Source organism: Chlorocebus sabaeus, chromosome 20 (genome assembly GCF_047675955.1).
Source record: "Chlorocebus sabaeus isolate Y175 chromosome 20, mChlSab1.0.hap1, whole genome shotgun sequence".
In the NCBI taxonomy this organism is placed as follows: Eukaryota; Metazoa; Chordata; class Mammalia; order Primates; family Cercopithecidae; genus Chlorocebus; species Chlorocebus sabaeus.
The window spans coordinates 104,987,462-104,997,792 of record NC_132923.1 but is presented as its reverse complement, the minus strand read 5'-3'; the positions used below and the strand labels follow the sequence as shown (position 1 = coordinate 104,997,792).

The 10,331-nt window shown below is 46.9% G+C and overlaps 1 protein-coding gene across 1 annotated transcript in view; it reads left to right on the top strand.

Annotated features, from left to right (window-relative positions):
* Nucleotides 1-1,609: 1,609 nt before the first annotated feature.
* KPNA6 (karyopherin subunit alpha 6) overlaps nt 1,610-10,331 on the top strand; it is a 66,828-nt gene continuing 58,106 nt past the window's right edge. The window contains exon 1 of the mRNA XM_007979606.3: nt 1,610-1,737. Within this exon, the coding sequence (XP_007977797.1) occupies nt 1,734-1,737 (4 nt within the window). The 5' untranslated portion in view covers nt 1,610-1,733. The remainder of the gene's footprint in view (nt 1,738-10,331) is intronic.

Sequence of the window (10,331 nt, the reverse complement as noted above, 5' to 3'; positions counted from 1 at the left end):
TAAATGAAATAATGATTATGAAATCACTCTGTCAACTATACTGCATAAGTCTCAATGTTTTTCTTTTTTCTTCTTTTTTTTTTAAGAGACAGGGGTCTTGCTATGTTGCCCAGGCTGATCTCGAACTCCTGGGCTCAAGCAATCTGCCCGCCTCAGCCTCCTAAAATGCTGGGATTGCAGGAATGAGCCACCACGTCCAGCCTATTTCTTTCTCTCTCTCTCTCTCTCTCTGTTTTTGTTTTTGTTTTGTTTTGTTTTTTTCAGAGACAGAGTCTCACTCTCTCACCCAACCTGGAGTATAGTGGCACAGTCATGGCAGTGCAGCCTTGACCTCCTGGGCTCAAGTGATCCTCTCGCCTCAGTCTTCCGAGTACAAGTGCGCATTACCAACCCCCTCTAATTTTTTTCTTTTAATTTATTTTTTGTGGAGATGGGGTCTCACTGTATTGCCCAGTCTGGTCTTGAGCTCCTAGCCTCAAGTGATCCTTTGACCTCAGTCTCCCAAAATGTTAGGATTACAGACAAGCATGAACCGCCACACCTAGCCCTATTTTTCTATTTCTCATCTCCCAATAAGATTGCAACCTCAACTAGGACTACCTGTGTAGGCCTAATCAGAAAACCTGAGTTTAGTCTTACCTCTTCGTTTCCTTTTCTCCATAGCCTCATTGAGCAAGGCACTTCCCCTCTCTAGATGATTCGTTATTCATATTCAGCCCAGGGTCTATGACTGTTGTTTTGTTTTTAGAGACGGAGTTTTGCTCTTGTCGCTCAGGCTGTAATGCAGTGGCGCAATCTCGGTTCACTGCAACCTCTGCCTCCCGGGTTAAAGCAATTCTCCTGCCTCAGCCTCCCGAGTAGCTGGGATTACAGGCACGCACCACCATGCCCGGCTAAGTTTTGTATTTTTAATAGAGACCATGTTGGGCAGGCTGGTCTCGAACTTCTGACCTCAGGTGATCTGCCCACTTCAGCCTCCCAAAATGCTGGGATTACAGGCGTGAGCCACAGCACCCAGCCGTTTGGTTTTAACTGTGAAAAGAAGGGATAAACTGGCCGGGCGCGGTGGCTCAAGCCTGTAATCCCAGCACTTTTGGGGCGGGGGGGGGGGCGGGATCACCTGAGGTCAGGAGACCAGCCTGGCCAACATGGTGAAACCCCCATCTCTAGTAAAAATACAAAAATTAGCCAGGCGTGGTGGCAGGCACCTGTAATCCCAGCTACTCGGGGGTCCGAGGCAGGAGAATCGCTTGAACCCGGGAGGCAGAGTTTGCAGTGAGCCGAGATCGCGCCATCGCACTCCAGCCTGGGGGACAAGAGCGAGACTTTGTGTCAAAAAAAAAGGAGGGGGGAGATAAACTTCCGAGAGGAAAAAGTTCAGGGGAAAAAAATTTCAAGATTAAAAAAAAAAGAAATAGTAGCAGAAACAACTGGGAACTCCTAAACACACTTAACTTTCGTAGGTATCACTCCCAGTCTCCTCCCAGTCACTCCTTTCGTATTTCATTTCCACTCCCCACCTTTAGTGGCTGCGGTCTCTTTAAGTGCGCACTTCGGTGTAATGATACGCGGTTGGGCCAATAACGCGTTTCGTCCTGGAGTTAAGTGGTTTGTCCCTTTCGAGCTTCCGTCCTTCAGGTCTGCCATATTGTCTACTGAAGGCTGCCGCTGAAGCTGCCGTCGCTGCCGCCGCCGCCGCCGCCGCCGCCGCCAAGTGAGCGAGCGGAGCCGCGATGGGTGAGTGAGGAAACCAGGCAGTAGGGTTCTTGGGCTCAGGGAGTGTCGGGGCCTGGGATTTGGCGAGAGCCTGTCTCCGGTCTGCGGAAGATGTCTGCATCCCCTCTAGCTAGGTCTGAGTGGAAAAGTCAGGCCGGGAGTGCTCCTCTTGCCAGTTTTGGGCCGAGCTAGGGCCCGCGCTAGGAGCAGTCTTTTGATGCTGGTTCGGGGGACACCTTGGCACGCCTGGAGCCCCCCACATGGTGGCCTCGGACAGGAGCCCACGTGTTCCTGGGAGATAGAAAGGGGCCTACTCTCTGCCCTGCTCCCAGACTGGGGCTGGGGGACGGGCTCCTGGCGGCAGGCCTGGGCAGCGCTAAGGTAGCTTTCTCCTGGCTTGTGTTTGGCCGACGCGCGTCTTGACTAGATTCAGTGGCTCCCCTGAACTCAGGGAAGTCCTACCTACGTAGCGGGGTGGAGTCCTCTGGTGAGGGGACGCCAGGCGATCCAGCACCAGGCTGGTAAGCATGGGCAGCCAGGCCGAGGGCAGCTTGCACCGCTGAAGGCCGGGAGAACGGAATCAAGGTGGAAATAGTGTGGTTCGGTTGGGCTCATAGTGGCATCCCTTGTGATGGTAGAACACCAAAGGCCAAGTCCTCTTGGCCATCTTTAGGTTGGGGACTTTAGGTTTCTGGGCTGGCCCTGGTAAGGAGAAAAGGAGCGACCTGTTGATCTTTCTGAGGGCACTCCGGCTGGCAAGGCCTCTGTTCAGAGAGAATACCATGGCGAAGTCTTTGGATTTAGAGACAACCAACAGTGGTAATTCCTCTACAGCAGTAAAAACTGAAATTTGCTAAGCTCTTTTTACGTGCGGGCATTGTTCTGATTGCTTTACATGTCTTGTTTTGCTTAATTTGTACAACCTAAGGAAATAGATGCTACCATTATTGCTATTTTACAGATGTGGAAGCTGAGCTTTAGAGAGGTAAAGTAACTTAGCCAAGGTCATACAGTGGCTAAGCCAGGGTGAACACTCCCAAACCTAGTTTGTAACTGCTGTTTGTTGTTGTTGTTGATAGCGTCTTGCTCTGTCACCCAGGCTGGAGTGCAATGGCGCGATCTCGGCTCACTGCAACCTCCTGCCTCCCGGGTTCAAGCGATTCTCCTGCCTCAACCTCCCGAGTAGCTGGGATTACAGGCACCCACCACCACGCCCGGCTAATTTTTGTGTTTTTTTTGGTAGAGACAGAGTTTCGCCGTGTTGGCCAGGCTGGTCTCGAACCCCTGACCTCAAGTGATCGGTCCGCCTCGACCTCCCCAAGTGCTGGGATTACAGGTGTGAGCCACTGTGCCCGGCCTTTTTTTTTTTTTTTAAATGACCTGGCTCTCTAGTGGTTGGGCTGGGAGAAAAGGGGAAAAAACTTTTAACCCTAGGCAAAGTTGTAAATGTCTTTGGGGTTTTTGTTTTGTTTTGTTTTTGTTTTTGCATGTGGGCCCACTTTGAAATCTTTTTATTTATTTATTGTTTTTTTTTTTTGAGATGGAGGCTCACCCTGTCACCCAGGCATTGGCTTGATCTCGGCTCACTGCAACCTCCACCTTCCCAGGTTCATGCCATTCTCCTGGCTCAGCCTCCCGAGTAGCTGGGACTACAGGTGGCTGCCACCACACCTGGCTAATTTTTTTGTATTTTTAGTAGAGACGGGGTTTCACCGTGTTAGCCAGGATGGTCTTGATCTCCTGACCTCGTGATCCACCCGCCTTGGCCTTCCAAAGTGCTGAGATTACAAGCGTGAGCCACACGCCTGGCCACTTTGAAATCTTTTTTTTTTTTTTTCTGAGAAGGAATTTCACTCTTGTCTCCCATGCTGGAGTGCAGTGGCCTGATCTCGGCTCACTGCAACCTCTGCCTCCTGGGTTAAAGTAATTTTTCTGCCTCAGCCTCCCGAGTAGCTGAGAGTACAGGTGCCCGCCAGCACGCCCAGTTAATTTTTGTGTTTTTAGTAGAGACAGGGTTTCACCATGTTGGCCAAGCTGGTCTCAAACTCCTGACCTCAGGTGATCCGCCCGTGTCGGCCTCCCAAAACGCTGGGATTGCAGGCATGAACTACTGCGCCTGGCCTGGAATTGAATTTTTTAACATCCGTGATTCTAAGGAAGCAGAAATTATTCACTTGAGCTTCAAGGCAATGACTTTAGAATCAGATCTCGTATTGGAAGTCACTTAAATGTCAGACACAACAACACACATGGAAAGCATCTAGCACAGTCCACAATAATGTTGTTTTTCTTCTTTTTGTGAACTTTTCTCACCTCTAGAAAGAAGGGGTGGGGCTGTGTTATCAACGTATTTGGGGACTAAATAAGATAACAGCATTTGGGCTGGGCAAGGTGGCTCACGCCTATAATCCCACAGGCCGAGGCAGGTGGATCACCTGAAGTCAGGAGTAGGAGACTAACCTGACCAATATGGTGAAACCCTGTCTCTACAAAAATACAAAAATTAGCCAGGCATGGTGTCGTGTTCCTATAGTCCTAGTTACTTGGGAGGCTGAGACGGGAGAATTCCTTGAACCCGGGAGGCATAGGTTGCAGTGAGTCTGGTAATAAACAAACAAAAAACAGATAACAGTGTTTGGAGCCTAGTAAGGGCTCTATGAATATCAGAACAGATTCCTTTTTTTTGAGGCAGAGTCTCGCTCTGTCCCCCAGGCTGGAGTGCAGTGGCCGGATCTCAGCTCACTGCAAGCTCCGCCTCCCAGGTTTACACCATTCTCCTGCCTCAGCCTCCCGAGTAGCTGGGACTACAGGCGCCCGCCACCATGCCCAGCTAGTTTTTTTTTTGTATTTTTTTTAGTAGAGACGGGGTTTCACCGTGTTAGCTAGGATGGTCTCGATCTCCTGACGTTGTGATCCGCCCGTCTCGGCCTCCCAAAGTGCTGGGATTACAGGCTTGAGCCACCGCACCCGGCCGAGAACAGATTCTTTTCCACTTTCAATAATGTTCCTTTCCCTTAAGCACTCTGGTTTCCAGGTTTCTCTATTGAGTAATAAGACTGATAGGCCCTTCTTAGTAGCTGGATCTTCATCTATCAGTGAAAAACATTTAGGGGGTTTTATGTTATAAACTTTGTTATAAACTTTGTATTGGTCTTCAGTTTCAGAAACACTATTGCCTCAAAGGGAAGGAACTATTGTTTAATAAGCTCAGTGAAATAAGTAGAGATTTACTTAGCTTTATAGATTGGGAAGCTGCCTCAGAGAAGATAACACAGCCAATAAGCCACAAAGCCAGAAGTAAGATTCTTACCCATTTTGCAGCACATAAATCTATAAGAAGACTTAAGGAGTTAAGAAATAAAGTTAGTCCTATTCTGGTACAGTTCAACATGAAAGTCTTCAGTGAAGCAACAAAACCTGACCAAGGTCTTGAAGGGGATTTTTAGCCTAGAGTCAGGTAACTTCCCCTTTCCAGCTCCATCTCAGGTATCTGTCCCTCATCGTAGCTTGTCTTTATGAATGTCAGCTTTTTGTTTTATCTATACCCCATGTAGATCAAACTAATGCATTCATTTAATCCTAACAGCTAATCTAAGTTATGTTGGGTTATCTCCATTTACAATTATAAACTGAGGCTTTGAGAAGATTAGGTGACTAGTCCAAGGGTGGTAATCTGGATCCTTTGGGCACTGGAGACTCTAACAGCCTGCCTTCACATGCACACAAATACAGAACCTGCTGTGTTTCACTGCCTCTTACGTGTACCCTCCACTAGCTCAGTTGTATATCCTACACTATTTCTGCTGTGCCAAATGTCATTACCCTTAACAGACTTTTGTAGTGATTTCCCTGCCACTAGGTGCCCTGTAGAGGTGATATTTGTAGCTCTGGAGATGGCTTTACTGTGACTCTCTCTAGCAGAGCCTACAACCTCATGAGTCTTGCAGACATTATTTTCTTATCACCATTACTACTACTTTGCTAACTGGGAATTTGGCCACGCTTCCTTACCCCAGGGGGTGGGTATTGATATAAACTCTAAACCAATCATTGTAACTCTAGCTCCCTAGACAGTGATTGATTTAGGCATGGGCATATGATACAGTTCTCGCTGATTAGATGGAAAGGGAAGCCTGGGGAACTTCTGGAGAAGCCTTCCTTATTTAAAAGAGACTTGCCAGCTTTTATTTAATTTTTTTTTGACAGTTTGTATTTTAACCCAGGTTGCACCAAAATGTGAGAGCCACAAAAAAAGACAGATGGTAATCCCAGCACTTTGGGAGGCCGAGGCGGGCGGATCACAAGGTCAGGAGATCAAGACCATCCTGGCTAACATGGTGAAACCCTGTCTCTACTAAAAATACAAAAAAGTACCCGGGCGTGGTGGTGGGTGCCTGTAGTCCCAGCTCCTCGGGAGGCTGAGGCAGGAGAATGGCGTGAGCCTGGGAGGCGGAGCTTACAGTGAGCCGAGATGGTGCCACTGCACTCCCTAAAAGACAGAGATGGGAAAGCTGTAATAAGAATACCCAACGCTATGTGCTAGGTACTCTTCTAAGTAGAGGCATACTTCAGAGCTAAGGCAAGTTTGGTTCCAGACCCCTGCAATAAAGCAAATATAATAAAGCAAGTCATACCAATTTTTCTGTTTTCTGTATATAAAAGTTATGTTTATACTATACTGTAGTCTCTTAAATGTACAATAGTATGTATAGTGAAAGTACCTCATTTATTTATTTATTTATTTATTTATTTATTTATTTATTTATTTGAGACAGAGGCTCGTCCTGTCACCCAGGCTCGAGTGCAGTGGCGTGATCTCAGCTCACTGCAACCTCCAATTCCTGGGTTCAAACGATTCTCCTGCCGCATCCTCCTGAGTAGCTGGGATTACAGGCACCCACCACCACACCCAGCTAATTTTTGTGTTTTTAGTAGAGATGGGGTTTTACCATGTTGGCCAGGCTGGTCTCAAACTCCTGACCTCGTGATCTGCCCGCCTCAGCCTCCCAAAGTGCTGGGATTACAGGCATGAGCCACAGTGCCTGGCCAAAAGTACGTATCTTAATTTAGAAATACTTATTGTGAAAAATTGCTATTCGGTGAGTTGTAATCTTTGCTGGTGGAGGGTCCTGATGTTGATGGCTGCTGACTGATCAGGGTGGTAATTGTCTGGGGTGGCTGTGGCAATTTCTTAAAATAAGAAAACCTATGAAATTTGCGGCATCAATTGATTCTTCCTTTCACGACAGATTTCTCTGTAACGTGATGTTGTTTAATAACATTTTTCTCCACAGTAGACCTTTCAAAATTTCAAACCCTGCCACTACTTTATTAACTAAGTTTATGTAATGTTCTAAGTCTTCTGGTCTTGGTGGCTCACGCCTATAATCCCAGCACTTTGAGAGGATGAGGTGGGAGGATTGCTTGAGCTCAAGAGTTTCAGACCAGCCTGGGCAACATAGTGAGACCCCATCTCTACAAAACATTTAAAAAATTAGCTGGGTGTGGTGGTGCGTGACTGTAGTCCCAGCTACTCAGGAAACTGAAGTGGGAGAATCACTTGAACCTGGGAGGTTGAGGTTTCAGTGAGCCATGATTGTGCCATTGCACACCAGCCTGGGCGACAGAGCAAGACCTTGTCTCAAGAAAACCCCCAAAATCCTTTGTCATCAGTTCATGTATGAATATATGTTTGTATATATGTTTATTTTTTTATTTATTAAGACAGGGTCTCACTCTGTCACGCAGGCTGGAATGCAGTGGTGCAATCAACAGCACACTACAGCCTTGAATTCCCAGGCTCGAGCAATCCTCCTACCTCAGCCTCCTGAGTAGCTGGGACTATAGGCATGCACCACCATGCCCGGCTAATTTTTAAAATTGTTTTTAAAGAGTGTTGCCTAGGCTGGTCTTGAACTGGGCTCAAGTGATCTTCCTGCCTTGGCCTCCCAAAGTGTTGGGATTACAGGTGTGAGCCACCTTGCCCAGCCTTGCCCAACAGGGTTAATGGCATTTTCACAAGGAGTAGATTCCATCTCAAGGAACCACTTTTGTTTGCCCACCTTTAAGAATAGCTGTTCATCCATTCAAGTTTGATCGTGAGATTGCAGCAGTTCAGTCACATTTTCAGTTATCTCGTTATCACATTTTCACTTCCAGTTATCTTGCTGTTTCCACCCCATCTACAGTGACTTGCTCCATTGAAGTCTTGAACCTCTTAAAGTCATCCATGAGAGTTGGTATCAACTTCTTCCAAACTCTTATTTATGATGATATTTTGACCTCTCATGGATCGTAAATGTTTTTATAAGACCTGAAAGTGGAAATCACTCCTTAATTCATACAGAATGGATGGATTCTGTATGGCTACAGAATGGATGTTGTGTTAACAGGCGGGAAAACAACATTAAGCCTGGCACGATGGCTCACACCTGTAATCTCGGCACTTTGGGAGGCCAAGGCGGGCAGAACACTTGAGGTCAGGAGTCCGAGACCAGCCTGGCCAACATGGTGAAACCTTGTCTCTAGTAAAAATACAAAAAAATTAGCTGGGCATGGTGATGTGTGCCTGTAATCCCAGCAACTCTGGAGGCTGAGGCAGGAGAATCACCTAAACTTGAGAGGCAGAAGTTGCAGTGAGCTGAAATCATGCCACGTACTTTAGCCTGGGCACAAACTGAGACTTCGTCTCAAAAAAAGAAAATAAAACAACATTAATCCCGTTGTATATCTCCATCAGAGCTCTTGGATGAACAGGTGCATGGTCATTGAACAGTAATATTTTGAAACCTTTTCTGAGTAATAGGGTTCAACTATGGGCTTAAAATATTCAGTAAATCGGCTGGGTGCGGTGGCTTGTGCCTGTAATCCCAGCACTTTGGGAGGCCAAGGTGGGCAGATCACCTGAGGTCAGGAGTTCAAGACCAGCCCACCCAACATGGCGAAACCCTGTCTCTACTAAAAATACAAAAAATTAGCCTGGCGTGGTGGTGGACACCTATAATCCCAGCTACTTGGGAGGCTGAGGCAAGAGAATCACTTGAACTTGGGAGGTGGAAGTTGCAGTGAGCTAAAATCGTGCTGCTGCACTCCAGCCTGGGCAACAAGAGCAAAACTCTTGTCTCAAAAAAAAATATATAGATATAGATATAGATATAGATATAGATATAGATATATGTATATATTCAGTAAATCAGGCTGTAAAGAGATGTACTGTCATCCAGGCTTTATTGTTCCACTTATAAAGCATAAACACAGTGAATTCAGCATACATTTTAAGCTTCTGAGATTTTCAGAATGGTAATTGAGAGTTGGCTTCAACTTAAAGGCCCCAGCTACGTTAGCCCATAACAAGAGAGTCAGCCTGTCATTTGAAGCTTTGAAGCCAGGCATTGACTTCTCTCTAGCTATGAAAGTCCCAGATGATATCTTCCTCCAGTGGAAAGCAGTTTCTTCTACATTGAAAACCTGTTGGCTAGTGTAGCCACCTTCATCAGTGATCTTAGCTAGATCTTCTGGATAACTTGCTGTAGCTTCTACATCAGCACATGCTGCTTCACCTTGCACTTTTTTTGAGACAGTGTCTCACTCTGTCACCCAGACTGGAGTGCAGTGGCACCATCTCGCCTCACTGAAACCTCTGTCTCCCGGGTTGAAGCAATTCTCATGCCTCAGTCTCCTGAGTAGCTGGGATTATAGGCGTGCACCACCATGCCCAGAAAATTTTTGTATTTTTAGTAGAGACAGGGTTTCACTATGTTGGCCAGGCTGGTCTTGAACTCCTGACCTCAAGTGATCCGCCCACCTTGGCCTCCCAAACTGCTGGGATTATTGGCACGAGCCACTGCGCCTGGCCTTACTTTTTTTTTTTTTGAGACGGAGTCTGTCTCTGTCGCCCAGGCTGGAGTGCAGTGGTGCAACCTCGGCTCACTACAAACTCCGCTGCCTGGGTTCACGCCATTCTCCTGCCTCAGCCTCCCGAGTAACTGGGACCACAGGTGCCCACCACCACGCCCGTCTAATTTTTATTTTTATTTTTTTTGGTATTTTTAGTAGAGATGGGGTTTCACCGTGTTAGCCAGTATGGTCTCAATCTCCTGACCTTGTGATCCACCCATCTCGGCTTTCCAAAGTGCTGGGATTACAGGCGTGAACCACCACGCCCGGCCTTTTTTTTTTTTTTTTTTTTTTTTTTTTTTTTAAAGATAGGGTTTTTCTCTGTCACCCAGGCTGGGGTGCAGTGGCAAAATAGCACACTGTAACCTCTAATTCCTGGGTTCAAGGGATCCCCCAGGTCAGCCTTCTAAGTAGCTGGGAACTACAGGTGTGTGCCACCACACTCAGCCAATTTTTAATTTTTGTGAGACAGTGTCTCACCATGTTGCCCAGGCTGGTCTGCAAGTCCTATCCTTAAGTGATCCTTCTTCCTCAGCCTCTGAAGCCACTGGAATTATAAGCATGAGTTACTGAGTTTGGCCTCTACATTGATGGCTTCTTTCCTTAAACCCTTTTTTTTGAGATGGAGTCTCACTGTTGCCCAAGCTGGAGTGCAGTGCCACGATCTCAGCTCACTGCAACTTCTGCCTCCCAGGTTCAAGCGATTCTCCTGCCTCAGC